At 38.3% G+C, this 16,495-nt stretch overlaps 1 protein-coding gene across 1 annotated transcript in view; it reads left to right on the forward strand.

Annotated features, from left to right (window-relative positions):
* The window catches only part of SLC44A1 (solute carrier family 44 member 1), a 96,554-nt gene that overhangs the window by 76,715 nt on the left and 3,344 nt on the right, over positions 1-16,495 (forward strand). Inside the window, 3 exon segments of the mRNA XM_023510555.1 lie at positions 3,169-3,306; positions 11,083-11,319; positions 13,776-13,856. Of these exon segments, the coding sequence (XP_023366323.1) occupies positions 3,169-3,306; positions 11,083-11,319; positions 13,776-13,856 (456 nt within the window).

A 16,495-nucleotide genomic window follows, 5' to 3' on the forward strand; every position in this document is an offset into this window, starting at 1 on the left:
CCCATATACCGAGGGTGGTGGGTTCGAACCTGGCCCTGGCCAAAACTGCAACAACAGCAACAACAACAAATGGTCAAACTAAAAAATTATAGGGGAAGATATTAAAAGATTAAACATGGTTGTGGAAATTATTAAAACTTGAAATGAGCAAGTGTGATTGTATTTCAAATAGGATATTAGGGTATATCCCACAGACTATAAATAAGGCTGATATTGATCTAGAACAAAGATTAGCAAATTTTATTAATTAATTAATTAATTTTTTTTTTTGGAGACAACATCTCACTCTATTGCCCTGGGTGGAGTGCCATAGCTCACGTAGCTCACAGTAACCTCAAACTCTTGGGTTCAAGTGATCTTCTTGCCTCAGCCTCCCAACTAGCTGAGACAACAGAGGCCTGTCACAATGCCTGGCTATTTTTAGAAATAGAGTCTCACTCTTGCTCAGGCTGATCTTGAACTCCTGAGCTCAAGCATCCCACCCACCTCAGCCTCACAGAGTGCTAGGATTACAGGTGTGAAGTATTGTAACTGAAATGGACCAGAGAGGAAATATGTTTGGAGTGATGGCCATATAGTCTATCAAAATTGCTCAATCCTGCCATTTTGGCATTGTCATAGACTAGACACCATATAAACAAATGGGCATGGCTGTGTTCCAGTAAGACTTTATTTACAGGTGCATTTTACAAGGGTACATGTCAAATCTACTACGTGTAGAGTATAAATGTCTTAACACAGTAATTAAGAAAGTGCAGTGAAGGCCGTGTTAACCTGTTTGATGAAAGTATTTCAAATTGTATATAAAACCAGCACATTGTACCCCATAAGTGCATTAATATACACAGCAATGATTTAATTTAAAAAGGAATAAATTTAAAAGAGAATTTAAAGACTGAACGTAGAATGACAACCTTTTGTAAAGTTGAATACAACTAAAATCTTATAATGTGGTATTTAGGAAAATACACAAATGTGTGTGTATAATACATTCAGTAACGCTAAAGAAAAGCAAGGGAATGATAAAAAAAAAAAAAAGACTTTATTTACAGAAGTAATTGGCAGGTGAGATATGGCCCACTGGTTTGACCACCTGTGCTCTAGAATAAATTGTTAAATGGGTGTTTTGTGAGTACTTAGGGAACTAGTGGGAACTGGGGACCAATCTGTGTTCTTTGAGAAAAGGTCTGGCTGGGGCACTTCTTCATTGCTTTACAGCAGGGTTACTGTTACGCAAGATCAAAAGTATGGTTTATTTTTACTTCATTGAGGCAGTTGGCAGAATGCTTCAAAAGAAGCTTTTGTAGAAGATGGGGAAATGTGGACCACTGCAGTGAGGTAGTTAACTCTTAGATGCCTGCTATCTTTGAGCTGACGAGAAGCACTGGCTGTTGGCAGCAAAGGAATGCTGTCCTCAAAGAGGACCATAATTTCCTACGAACCCCAGGGAGTGACCTGCTCAGTCACTGAAATGTTCTGCATGTTTAATCAATGTTAAAAGTAAGCCCTTTATGTCTAGCAGTTTTCCAACAATTTCAACATTTTGGGCCCACCAACCATTTAAGTGAACACTAAACTAGAGATGCCTAAGGACCAAAAGTTGTAGTCACAAAGTCTGTATGTACACTTGCCCTTCAGACATACTTGATGTCACAATACTTATTCACGTTTTCCAGAAAATGTTAAGTGCTATTTTAGAACTTAATGTAAAAAAAAGAATGGGGGAAAAAATCAAGAGCTTGTGGCTAATGGGTCACAGAGGACGAGGCGGGCAGAAGCAGGAATAACTCAGTGAGAAGGGAGAGCTGGGACTTGGTATCAGCTTCTAAGCTGGTATCAGAAGCTCAGCTTGGTCTGGCTTAAACAAGAGAGAGAAAAAGACAAGGGGAGAAGGAGGAAGAGGCTGGGTAGCGAAGGTGGAGATTCTTAGTGATTTATTAGCTTCTGAGACTGAAAAGTCCAGAAATCTGGCTAGTTTCCAAGGACATATATACTGTCACCCAGTTCAAGACCTGGTTTCTCTCTGCTCTGATTTCCCTAGTTTTGGCCCCACTCTCATTTTCACACAGTGACCTCCAGCAGCTCTTCCCATTATTTTAACAAAACAGCTGTGGCCATTCCTGCCCTCACGCATTTTGGGAATCCCTGTGGAAGAGAACTAAATGTCTTTTTCCCAGAAGCCTCAGGGCCTATCTCTTTCACTTTCATTGACTCTGGTTAGTTTATGTGTCATTCCTGAACCAATCATTGTAGCTGTAGAAGAAGAGTATGCTAATTGGTTTTTGTCAATCAAAGTCCCTCCCCAGAGCTGGATGGGGAGGTGGTGGGTGTCAGCCCCACCAGACTCTGGGATGAGGAGTGGGGAATGGCTGTTTTCTCAAAGGATATTTGGTGTCCTGCTGCCAGGAGGTGGCGGGGTAAGGGGAAGTGTAAAATGTGGAGCATCAGGCTTGGCACCTGTGGCTCAAGTGGCTAAGGCGCCAGCCACGTATACCCAAGGTGGCGGGTTTGAATCCAGCCCAGCTCACCAAACAGCAATGACGGCTGCAACCAAAAAATAGCCGGGCATTGTGGTGGGCGCCTGTAGTCCCAGCTACTCGAGAGGCTGAGGCAAGAGACTCACTTGAGCCCAGGAGTTGGAGGTTGCTGTGAGCTGTGATGCCATGGCACTCTACCCAGGGCAACAGCTTGAGGCTCCTGTCTCACAAAAAAAAAAATGTGGAGCATCAAATAGCTGTGTAACACAAAAGCTATGACAAATGACAGCACAGAAGAAAACCACCAGGGTGGCTATGTGTGCAAAGCTGGAATGGTGACATCCATCACTGATGTTCATGGTCACCACCCTGAGACACCTAGGAAAGATTAAATTGTATTTGATTTACTAAGACATGGAATAAAGTTGGTAGATGTTAGAAAGGTTTTTATGTGTGTTTTAATAAACAACAGTGTTTTTAGGACCTAAACTAAGCCAACTGGAAAGTTCGTTTTACCATATCAGGAATCTTTTTTTTTTTTTTAATGTTTCATATTTCTTTGTGCTCAGTCTGAATCTAGTCATGTATTTGTGAAATGTTTTTAAGAGCTATGTTTGAACTATGCCTCATTAATATCTTACCAAAGCAAGTTTCAGTTATTGATGAAAATATTGTTTTTGCTTCTGTGTAGAATGCATACACAGCCACAGCTATCAACAGCACCAACTTCTGCACCTCAGCAAAGGATGCCTTTGTCATTCTTGTGGAGAATGCTTTGCGGGTGGCTGCCATCAACACCGTGGGAGATTTCATGTTATTCCTAGGCAAGGTAAGACCAAGTATTTTGTCTGAGACACACAGTAAGTTTTTGGATGTATATATGGTCTTTTAATTTTAAAATACCTAGCTACATCATTAAAATAATATATAGGACCAGGTGCAGTGGCTCATTCCTTTAATCCTGGCATTCTGAGAGGCTGAGATGGGCACATTGCTTGGGCTTAGGAGTTTGAGACCAGCCTGAGCAAGAGCAAGACCCCATTTCTACTAAAAATACAAAAATCAGCCAGGCATTGTAGTGGGCACCTACAGTCCCAGCTAATCGGGAGGCTGAGGAAAGAGGATGACTTGAGCCCAAGAGTTTGAAGTGCTGTGAGGTATGATGACACTATGAACTCTATCCAGGGTGACAAAGTGAGATTCTGTCTCAAAAAAAACTATATATGGATACACACACACACACACACACGTATGTATATACAATATATATGTAGCAAGCCCTTTAAATGTGTCAGGTGTTGTTATAAGAACTTTACATATTTTGTATGCACTTAAGCTTCACAATAAATGTGTAAGGTCAGGTCTGTTACTGTCCTCACTTTATAGATGGGAAAACTGAGGTATGGGATAGCTAAGTAATTTGTCGTGTTTCTCCTTACACGTTCTGAACTAGAAAGAATTAGGGGAAAGTTTGCACAATAGTTAGGAGTACTGCATCTGGAACCCAGCTATCTGGATTGACATCCTGCCTCTGTCATTTACAGCTCTGTGACTTGAGACAGGTTAAATAATCACTCTGTGCCTCACTTTGCTCATCCGTAACATTGCGATTATAATAGAGCCAAATTCCTTGTGAGGATTAGGTTGGCGAATACATGTATCGCCAACGTGTAGGGTATCTAGGACAGTGCTTGACACACGTGAGCTCTGGGTAAACAGTAGTTTTTGTTGTTGTTCCAGTATTATATATAAACTCCTTTAAAATAGAGCTGTTAAGGAATGAGACTTACACTTTGCTTAGAAGCGTCTGAGAAGAGGCAGTTTGGTCTATGCTATTAAAATCTGCAAAATAATAAACAGCATCCTGATTAGATTCCTTTATAATTTTTTTTTAAGCCACACATTACTCAGAAAACTTGAGAAAGTGAGAAAAGAGAAAGACTCATCCTATTATCACTATAATAAATAACTCTTATTTCTCTATATTCCCTTCCAGTGGTTTTCTCACAGGCTTGCATTTCTGTAGGATAACAATCATGTCATATATATCCTTCTGCCCTGCCCTTTTTAGTTTACATCATGACATATACATTTTCTATCTTGCTTTGAAATCTTGATAATTATTCATTATCACAAAGGTAAATATTCTACCAAATGCTATTCTTAAACATTCTCTTATTAGTGAAGCCTTAGGTTGCCTTAACCATGGTGCTTTTAAAATGTTTTTCAAAAGAAAACATATGTGGTGTGTAGAAGCATAGCACTGTGCCATTTGAAGGGGATAGGTTTTCAGGCAATTGTTATCTGAAAAGAATCAAGAATAAAACTATATAGATAATTATTTTTAAAATTTGTAATTAAATTTATATTATGACTTGAATTTGTTCTTGTCATGTTTTTGCACAGAAGGAAACTTTTTTGTAGTCAAGATAGAATGAGTTATTCCATGTTAAGACTGAAAATAATATCTGACTCACTTAATAAGTTTAGATGCTAACTCGGCACCTGTAGCTCAAGTGGCTAAGGCACCAGCTACATACACCAGAGCTGGCCGGTTCAAATCCCGCCCAGGTCTGCCAAACAACAATGACAACTACAACCAAAAAAATAGCCGGGCATTGTGGCAGGTGCTGGTAGTCTCAGCTACTTAGGAGGCTGAGGCAAGAGAATCACTTAAGCCCAGGAGTTAGAGGTTGCTGTGAGCTGTGACATCACAGCACTTTACCCAGGACGACAGCTTGAGGCTCTGTCTCCAAAAAAAAAAGTTTAGATGCTGTATGACTGAGGCTTCAGAGTATTTTTATTTTTGTTTATATATTTGTAATTTATTCCCATAGGTAGTAGGAAACAATTTACAATAAAAGCACATATAAATGTCAATTTTCAAAAGGGAAAAAATAAGACATAAAGAGGAATAAGGGAGAATATTATACTAAGTGACAATATTTGATGTTGGTGGTGATGTTAGTAAACTCAGTTTAAGACACGAGCTGGGCACCGAGCACTAAGTGAAGTGCTTTAGTGATGTGTTGTATTTGATCTGCCCCTATAAGGTAAGCTACTGTCATCTCCATTTTGTAGTACAGGAATCCAAAGTTTGGAGAGCTAATTAAGTTGGCCAAATTTAGAGAGCTAGACTGTGGCAGAGCTGGAGTTCAAAATCAGGTCTGTCTGACGTCTAGGTTATTAATCACTGTGTGCTATAATTGCCTCAGCTGATATTAAATTTGCTCTTGGACGTTTTTTAAAAAAAAATCAAAACCTTTTAATTCAGTAATTCTGGTAATGGTAAACTACTCCTGGAAATAGTTCTGAATACAGAAAAAGGCTGCCTAATTTAAATAGTGACCAATTGTAAACAATCTAATGCATAACAATAGAGAAATGGTTGAGAATAATAGTCAACTATTATTCACCTGCCAAACTATGTTTTCTATTAAAAATGTATAATATGATGAAGAAATGCATATGATAAAGTAAGTGAAAAGGCTGAGTGAAATTACTGTGCTATCTGTACTAAATGTGTATTTAGTATATAAATAAATGTGTACAAGAAATAGATGGAAAATTAATGTCTCAAATGGTAACAATGAACAGTGACTGCCTTTGGATATTGAAAATATGGATGATTCCAAACTCTTCCCCCCACCTTGCCATAATAAAAGAATATTCTCTATATTGAGTACAAATTCCTTTTATAATGAAAAATATGTAGATGATAAAAATAATGTTTTAAAGTTGGCTTTGAGTTTTTTAGCAGCCTAGTAACCTGTCAGTTTTTCTCTTTAGTTTATCATGTTCTTTTTTTCATTCAATAATTATTTCTAGAAGTCACACTAGTAATGTGCTAGGGGCTGTTACAGATTATTTAATAAATAGAATCTCAATAAATAGAATTTACCTAGTAGAAAAGGCAGTTTTGGATCCCTCTTTTCACTTGGTATCATATTATAAGCATTTCTTATCTTACTAAAACTTCTCTAAATATAGTTATGTGATATGATTATTGTGTCATTTATTTGATCTCAGTTGTATTCTGGTTTTATGGTTAAACTACTCTCAATTTTTTATAATCTAAAGAATGTATACACATTCTCGCCCATGTCAATACTTAGTTCATAGAGCAGAATTTTAGAGTTAGAATTAAGATTCTTGGTGTACATATTACCAAATGCTTTCCAGAAAGATATACTTTTAATAATATAATACTTATTAAAATGACTTTAGAAACCATAAAAGATAAGTACATCTTTTTTAATTGAGAAATTCATAAAAGAGAAAAAAAGAGGGAAATCATCTGTATTTCTAACATATTAAAATAATCATTCTGTAGTTTCTCTTTTTGAAGAATATAGTTCTGGTCATATAATATAGTAAATCCTCTGAAAAGAATTTTTTTCATTATAATTAAATGGCTACTACTGTGCAGAAATAGTTTTTGATCAAGTAGTCGAACTAAATAGTTTATAATAAACATTATAAAAGATGATGTCAAGAACAAACTACTGATACGTGCAGCAATTCGAATAAATCTTGAGGGAATCCAATTCCAGAGGATTAATACTACATGATTCCATTATATAACATTATAGAAGTGACAACATTATGGGAATGGAAAATGGATTTGTGGTTACCCAGTTGGAAATGGAGTTGAGTGGAAGGGGGGATAGCCATGAAAGGGCTAAGTGGGTGATTTCCATGATGGTGGGTGTGTTCTCCACCTTGACTGTATCAGTATCCTGGTTGTGATACTGATACAGTGTCTCAGTAGCTTTAGAAGATGTTACCGTTGAAGGGAACTGGCTTAAGGGTACCTGGATTGCTCTGTGTTATTTCTCACAATTGCACATGAATTCACATTACCTGAAAACCCAAAATTCAGAGGTTTTGAAACCTCTGAAAAAAAAGGAGACAGTGTCAGAAGTTCCATTTCTACGGAGTCCCAACAGCGTTTATGGAATAGTAAATTAGATTTGGAAGGGACCTTAGCTCCTCTTATTAATGGCTTGTGACCTATGATCATTAACCTGTAAGGTCCTAATGATAAGAATAGAGGTTTACAAATGATTTAAATATTTTTAAGTCTAAAAGAATATTGATGTTTGCCTCAATAAAGCTATCCTAAAAAACTCCCTAAATCTCAAGTTCCTTTCCTTCTATGTGGAATTATTTTACTTCTATTTAGTAATACCTTTTCTCACACTAATTATATCTTCTAGTTGACAATTTTTTTGACTTGGATTTAAAAAATAAGAATATGAATTATTACTTATAAAAGCTATTTTATTGGCAAACAAAATCTTTTTTTTAGAGACAGAGTTTCCATTTTATTGCCCATGGTAGACTGCCATGGTGTCACATAGCTCACAGCAACCTCCACCTCTTGGGCTTAGGCGGTTCTCTTGTCTCAGCCTCCCGAGTATCTGGGACTGCAGGCGCCCACCACAATGCCCAGTTATTTTTTTGTTGCAGTTTGGCCAGGGCTGGGTTTGAAGCTGCCACCCTCGGTATAGGGGGCCAGCGCCCTGCCCACTGAGCCACAGGTGCTGCCCAAATAAAATCTTTTAAAATGCAGTCTCTGTAGGGCGTTTAGTACTATCTAAGGACATCATAAATGCAGAATTTATGATGTCAAAAAAAAAAAAAAAAGGAAAGAGGAGGGAGGGAGGAATATTGCCAGGCATTGCATTAAAGCTTTCAGAATGCTTATTTTAACAATTGTGGGATGTATATAGTATTTTATCTCTTTTAAAGGTGGGAAAACAGGCACAGAATGGTTAAATGAACTCAGATTTACTAAACTAATTCTGTAATTCAAATGTGCATGTTTTCTTCCTCCAAAGCTGGCATTCGTTCCTTCCTGCTTCTCACATCCTACCCTATATATGAAACTCTTCTACTGAATTCCCAATAATTTATCCTCTAGAGTGTCTACACATTTAAAATCATACATCCTATTAGAAAAAAAAGTTTGAGCACCGTTCCCCAGTATACTTACATGTATTTATTAACGATTATGTATAACTTACTAATATATGCATTATAAAGATTACTAAAAAAGGAATTTTAAGTGTACGAGAAATATAAATAGAAGTCTCAGGACTTCTGCATCCCATTGAATATGGTGTATGCATCCCAGCACAGAGATTGTTGATATTCTTGAGGTGCAGACTATGGAATTTATCTGTGCCTGGCATATTTTTAAATGCATATTTTTAGGCTTCATCTTGAATCCAATCAGACTTTCTGGGCTTAGGGCACAAGAATCTGCATACCTAGCCTTTCTATAGTTGAAGAACCATTAATGTATTTTCTGCTTGAATAAGCGCATGACACCTTTTCATTGTATTTGGGAGTAATTATTACATTTTGGGGGACATTTTCTGGCTAAACATCACTAGTTCTTGAAGTTGTTTTTTTGTTTGTTTTTTGTTTCTGAGACAGAGTCTCACTTTGTTGCCCTAAGATGAGTGCTGTGATATCATAGCTCACAGCAACCTCAAATTCTTGTGGTCAAGTGATCCTCTTGCCTCAGCCTCCCAAGTAGGTGGGATTATAGGCACCCTCCACAACACCTGGCTATTTTTCAGACAGGGGGTCTTGATCTTGTTCAGGCTGGTCTCAAACTCCTGAGCCCAGGCAATCCGCTCCCCTCAGCCTCCCAGAATGCTAGGATTACAGGCGTGAGCCACTGCCCCGGCATTGAAATTTTGTGCATGACAATATCAAGCCTTCCATATCAGCAGCTTTTTATCTCAACATTTTGTCTGCTTGAACCATACCTTTTTCTTATAATTGACTTTATCATTTCACATGTGGTTAACTTTTAATGGCATGATGAGAGCATCAGGAACTTCAGCCCTCCAATAGAGGGGATGGGCAAAATTTGGAGAGCGTTAAGAAATAACTCATTCTAAAATTGAAACCAGGAGAATGGAAGAAAATGAATATAATTAACCATCTGTGAAACTCACCCCAGAAAATAAGTCACTATAAAATGAGATTCTTAAAAAATGGTTGAGAGGAGTCTTCCAAAGCTTGGGCAGACCCAGATTTGCTCCCTAAAAGCATCTGATAGAGGATCGATTTAGAGCTTAACCAGTGTACTATCTAATGCATCTTAACTCCTGGTTAAGATAATGGAGAATGAGAGATGCTTTGATGCTGATAAATATTGGGGAAAACAATATTTATCCCTGTCCTTAGCACTAGACAAGAAAAAGCTGCTGTGATTCTTTGAGGACCCTTTCTTTTCCTTCATTTAAAGCCTGATAATAGACCAAGTAAAGGGCTGGGTAAGAGTGTACTGGAATTAAATATAACCCATCCTATTGTGTAGCAAGATAAAGAGCATTTGCTGAGTTTTCATCTGGAAAGAGCACTGGAGTTGGCATCATAAGACCATCATTCAATGGCATCTATCTGCTCTTTTTCCCCATTGCAATCTTAGGGCAGGTTGCCTAGCAGCTCTGAGCATGTTTCTCCATCTATATAATGAGATGATAACGTTTGCCATAAACCACGCATAGGGTTATTGAAAATAACAAAGTGTACTTAAAAGAACCTTAGGCTCGGCGCCTGTGGCTCAAGTGGCTAAGGCACCAGCCACGTACACCTGAGCTGGCGGGTTCGAATCCAGCCCAGGCCCACCAAACAATGAAGCTGCAACCAAAAAATAGCTGGGTGTTGTGGCAGGTGCCTGTAGTCCCAGCTACTTGGGAGGTGGAGGCAGGAGACTCGCTTGAGCCCAGGAGTTAGAGGTTGCTGTGAGCTGTGATGCCATGGCACTCTACCCAGGGTGACAGCTTGAGGCTCTGTCTCAAAAAAAAAAAAGAACCTTAAACAATTTAAAGTGCTACGTGTGACATGATGAGAGTAGGTGGTTCTTGACAATAAGTAAGTTGGCTGTTCCTTTTCTTTTAGCATAGATGTTTTTGGCACCCTCTTTCTTCACAGCTAGTCCAACTCTAAACTTCATGGCAAATTATATTAAATTTGCTACATGTTCCATGGGAAATAAAATATTGAACACAAAAAGTTCTAAGAATTGAGATGTTTGTTGCTACATTATTCCAATAGCAGGAAAAAGGTTAAATAAATTTCAAGTCACCCATAAAATGAAATTATGTAACTGAGTAAATATTTATAAAGTATTTCTAATGATACTTTAAATATTAATGAAAAGCTTTTAATGATGTGTTTGTGTAATACTGCGGCTATGTGAAAATGCTTAGAAACATGCACACCAATACAGTGAGTGTTAAGAATGTGTAATTTTTTTCTAAAATATGCATACATTTATCTTAAAAATAGTCACTGATTCTAAACAGGTTAAGTTTTAGGGAGCAGAGTAACATTTGGAAAACTTGGTTTTCTTTGATGTCATTAGAATAAAGGATGACTTTTTGATTTATATTATGTGACATTCATGTAGAACTGTGTGTATATGGGGGTATATGGCTTATACTTCCTAATTTGAGATGGAAGGCATTTACGCAATCATCATTTGTAAATAGTGAAGAGAATTTTAAGTCTGCAAATGATGAAGAAAGGGTGGCTTTCTGCAGCAGGGTGTTAACGGTGGTCCTTGTTCCCTCTGCTTCAGGTGCTGATCGTCTGCAGCACAGGCTTGGCTGGGATTATGCTGCTCAACTACCAGCAGGATTACACAGTATGGGTGCTGCCTCTGATCATCGTCTGCCTCTTTGCTTTCCTAGTCGCTCATTGCTTCCTGTCCATTTATGAAATGGTAGTGGATGTATTATTCTTGTGTTTTGCCGTTGATACAAAATACAATGATGGGAGCCCTGGTAGAGAATTCTATATGGATAAAGTGCTTATGGTAAGTACTCTAACTGCCCTCTGCTGCTTTAGGGATAAAAATACTAATAAAAGTGTGTTGCGCAGCATTCTCTATATTTAACTCACACTGTATGCAACTGAGTAATTCCAAATTAAACCAGTAACACTCGCTCATGAATGAGGTTATTCTTGAGAAAGTCAGGGAAAAAGGCCTTCCTGGGGCCTGGAGGAGACCATTTCAGATCCACTTACTGGAGCAGTACTCATTACAAGTCCTAAATTCACACCATTCTCCCCTGCTGCCCCCATCTCTGCAGAGTAGTTGGATTTGAATTGACTTTTTAAAACTAACTTCTAGTCCTTGAATTGGAATATTTGGCCACTGATGTTCTAAGTGCCTTTTCTAAAAATGAGACTTAACACAAAAAAGTCTTATTTCCCAGGTCCTAGTGCCTGCCTTTTTTCATCCACCACTGTTCAAATGTTATTGCTGTTAACTCTAGTTAAAACTTTATCATCTGGCTCGGCGCCTGTGGCTCAAGCGGCTAAGGCACCAGCCACATACACCTAAGGTGGCAGGTTCGAATCCCCAGCCTGGGCCCGCCAAACAACAATGATGGCTGCAACCAAAAAATGGCCAGGCATTGTGGTGGGCGCCTGTAGTCCCAGCTACTTGGGAGGCTGAAGCAGGAGACTCGCTTGAGCCCAGGAGTTGGAGGTTGCTGTGAGCTGTGATGCCATGACACTTTACCCAGGGGGATAGCTTGAGGCTCCGTCTAAAAAAAAAAAAACAAAAAAAACTTTATCATCTGAAATATGCTAGGCCAAATTTAAAGCATTTTATAATGAATACAGATCTATAATGATCACAGATAGTGGCTCATGATTGGTAGACTATGTTGTTTTTCATTAATCAACATCTGACCTTAACACTGATACTACATTTATATTTTTTATGGTTTGGTAGTCTCTGCAACTTGCCTATATTAGGACATCAGTTAAAATGTTTACAAAATTAGAAAACCATATTAAAATGATTTGAGTACTCTTATCACCCATTAAAGATGCATTTTTTTTTGGCCAGGGCTGGGTTTGAACTCGCCACCTCTGGTATATGGGGCCAGCACCCTACTCCTTTGAGCCACAGGTGCTGCCCTAAAGATGTTTTAATAATGGTACTTTGCTAGCAAGCTGTGAAATATTCCTATTCCTAATGGGTAAAGGAGCACATTTTATCCAGTTAAATCTAAAATGAGTATATTAATAAATAAGCTAGATTTTTTTTTCAATAACAAAATTTTCTTTCTTTCTTTTTTTTTTTTTTTTGAGACAGAGCCTCAAGCTGTTGCCCTGGGTAGTGTGCCATGGCATCACAGCTCACAGCAACCTCCAACTCCTGGGCTCAAGCGAGTCTCCTATCTCAACCTCCCAAGTGGCTGGGACCACAGGTGCCCACCACAACGCCTGGCTCTTTTTTGGTTGCAGCCGTCATTGTTGTTTGGCGGGCCTGGGCTAGATTCTAACCTGCCACCTTAGGTGTATGTGGCTGGCACCCTGGCCACCTGAGCCACAGGCATCGAGCCAATAACAAAAATTTCTAAACAATTTAGCTGACCTATTTAATATTTATTTCCCCCTTTTCTGAGAACATCAGCCAAATTTGTGATATTTTCTTAATGTCTAAATTAATTCTGTTTGTTTTCATAATGGCATTTAACATAAGCATTGCATCTCTTTTTGTGATTAAAGCATTTAGAAGAAGAGTTGTTTTTTTTTAAGCCACTGATAGACAGCAGAATAAAAAAATACAATTTTTTTCATTTCATTTTCTCTGTAAGAATAGTGAGGATATTTAATGGAGAAGTGCTCCATAAACTTTGGCAGAATAGAAATGTTTCCTTTGAGGCGTTTTCCCATTTTAACTACTTCTAATCAAAGGTTCTGGTTGATACATTCTGCTTTCCTGCTTTATGAAGTAAATCAAGGCCAGGTAGACTTTTCTTAAAAAAAAAAAAAACACAGCTTATTTATGGTTTGGTAAAAAACAGTATTTTGTGCTTAGCAGTATCAATGCTTTCTTTGACCTTTTATGATTATTATAAAGTGGAGGCTTATGGAGTAACATGTCTTACTGTTTCATTTAACCTTGATATAGAAAAACATAAAGCAACAAATAAGACGATATTCTAAGTGTGAGAACCTAGTCTTTGAAAAATGCTAGACATTTTCTCTTTCACATAGAACTAACATTGTCTCTTAGTGTCTTAGTGAGATTGTCAGAGTGAATGGATGAAAAGAAGACTCTTTTATCAACAGATTGCAATCCATTCCTACAAATCTAGCAGCTCTATATGTGATACTAAACTTTATTTATGCTGTTTTGAGGCCGTCCATGTACCAAGACGAGTCAAAAATGTAAATGTCCTTTAGAATTCATCTGTTAACAGAATCTGAAAGGACCCCAAGAATTTATACAATTTGGTCCATATTTTGCAGGAATTTGTGGAGAACAGTAGGAAAGCAATGAAGGAAGCTGGTAAGGGAGGCGCCGCTGATGCCAGAGAGCTAAAGCCGATGGTAGGTGGCGATGAGGAGGTGGCTGCCCTCCAAGAGTTTCACTTTCACTTCCTCTCTCTCTCTGTCTTCACTGACTGCACTTCTTCGGGAGAAGCTTTTGTTATCTGTATCACGCAGGACGTGCTGCTCTTTCTGTTTGTGTGCTTACCCATCACTTGGATGGCAGAATTCTTGTCACAACTGAGACCACCTTCTGTAAAAGTAAGCTGAAAGGAACAGCATCTTCCCCCGTGCTCGTGGGGGCTGGGGGCTGATAGTTCTGTCCCTGAAGTAAAACCGATGTTTCTCGTGTTGCCTTGCTGTCGCTGTTCAGTCAGACTGAACATATGGGTATGCGCTTGGGCCGATGGTGGGATTTCCATCCTTACGGAAGATCATAATAGCCATTCCTTTCAACTTGCTAGAACTCACATGCTCCCCCCTTTGAAGGTATTGTTCCGTTAACATTGCTGTCGTTCCCCCTTTGCTGACTTGTTCTTTTGTTGCCTATATTGTACTTTCTTTATTTCTTCAGCTGTTTTTTAGTAGCAAACAAGGCTGTTCCATCAACACGCACATTTCCACCCAGTGAGTCAGTCTGGTCTTCTCACAGCTTAATGTTGAGAAGGATAAATTACCTCTGGTCAGTGGTTTTTTTATATATATATATATAGAAAGAGAGAGAGAGAGAGAGAGAGGGATAGATAGATGTCCTCACTCCACTTTGATTTCCATAAAGCAACTTAATCAGCCTAAGAATCCTGAGTTGCTTTTTCTCCCTGTAGGATGACAACAGAGGCCTGTAGCACATTTTGGCCTAATTCCTACCTTATTTTACACATGTATTGTTTTTTAAATACCATGCTTATTTCCAAATATCATATAATTGCCTATATCCTTCAAGAAGTAATTTTAAATAGTGTGCCACCTGATTATTTATGATGTCTAAAAGTGTGAGGTGGAGACTTGACTTTCTTCCTTACCCTTTAATAAATGGTTCGATTTACTAAGTTTTGAACCTAAGAAGTATATAGTATAAAACATGTTCATTTAAACATAAAGAACAGGGAGGCACCTGTGGCTCAGTGAGTAGGGCGCCGGCCCCATATACCGAGGGTGGCGGGTTCAAACCTGGCCCCCGCCAAACTGCAACTAAATTAATGAATAAATAAATAAATAAATAAATAAAATATAAGAACAAAGGAAGTAGGCTCACATGTGGGGGGCGGGAATGCTGTATGTGCGTATATACAAAATAATTACATATTCAACCTAAATTAAAGGCCCAGCAGAATGTTTAGATATAAGCTTTTTCTTCTATTACCCTTTCCAGTGCCTATTTTGGTGTTGCTATTAACAGCATGAATGATTATAAAGTCAGACTTAATGTTTAGAGTCCCAAAGCACAGGTCACTCTAGTCACAAATAAAGGACTGTGGAATATCCACGTAGTTCCTTACCGTACATGTATATTCTGCAAAAGTGGATTGCGTGGGTACAGGGGAGCTCCCCAGTCCCCTCCCCAGCCATAGTCTTTTCCTGTTCCCCTCCCCTTCTTTCTGTGTCCCTCTAACTTCCGATAGGATGAGGGGTATAGCAGTGAAGATTCTGCCAACCCAGTAGTCACGGAGAAATGAGGAAGACTTTCCTACCTTCTACAGCTTGGTTGTCCTAATAGTTCAGAAAATAAAGATTCCAAGCCTAAAATGTAAAAGGACATATAAAATTTTAAAATGTAAACCAGCCTATCCCCTCTTTTCTATGTTTCTAGTGATTAAAGCTTCCATTAAATCATTCTTCAGTAATAAGCATTTAAGAAAAAAAGAAGTTATTATAATAGCTGGGTATAGTGGTGTACACCAGTAGTCGCAGCTACTTGGGAGGTTGAGGCAAGAGGATCACTAGCCCAGGAATTTGTGGTTATAGTGAGCTATGATTGTACCACTGCACTCCAGCCTCAGCCACAGAGCCAGACCCTGTCTCTTTAAAAAAAAAAAAAAAAAAAGAAAAGAAACTACAAAGAAAAGGAAGGGAGAAAAATATTTGAAGGTTGAATAGCTAATTTGGCCATGAATCGACATTTATTTTCAGCGTGTTCTTTAGTGAATGATAGAGGAGCTGTGGTAGACCAGAATACAAGTGTACCTACCTTATCTAAACCCCTAACCTATAGGTAATAATCATAGGAGATTTAGGTTTTGCCCAAGTTATATGGTATTCTCCAGGAAGCCAAACTTTTAGAATTTTTTCCCTAGTAATAGTCATTTACCTCAGTTCATTAAAATCTCCATTTATTTTTTGTTTTCATTTTATGTTCATCAGTTCATCGCTTGCAGATTAATGGCAAAAACCCTCTGCTGTGTCCCAAAATACATCTTTTCTGTGCATTGTTTTTCTGGTGCTTTGGACATTGTAGCATTAGGTTCCTAAGAGTGATGCTTTAAATGGTTAAAAAATTCCTGTATTCAAGCCCATCAATATACCCTTTCTTAATCTCCCTTTCACAGCCTGCATGATTAGAGTTGGCTCCTCCCACCACCTTTCCCTTCTATGTGTTTTTAAACAATTATCTGAGAAATTCCCTCTCTCCCCCTAAAAAATTGGGGGATCGATAGAATTTGGAATTGCTTATTGTATTTGCTTCTTTTAATTAACATACT

This window comes from Otolemur garnettii, unplaced genomic scaffold (genome assembly GCF_000181295.1).
Source record: "Otolemur garnettii isolate 467f Iridium unplaced genomic scaffold, OtoGar3 scaffold00014, whole genome shotgun sequence".
In the NCBI taxonomy this organism is placed as follows: Eukaryota; Metazoa; Chordata; class Mammalia; order Primates; family Galagidae; genus Otolemur; species Otolemur garnettii.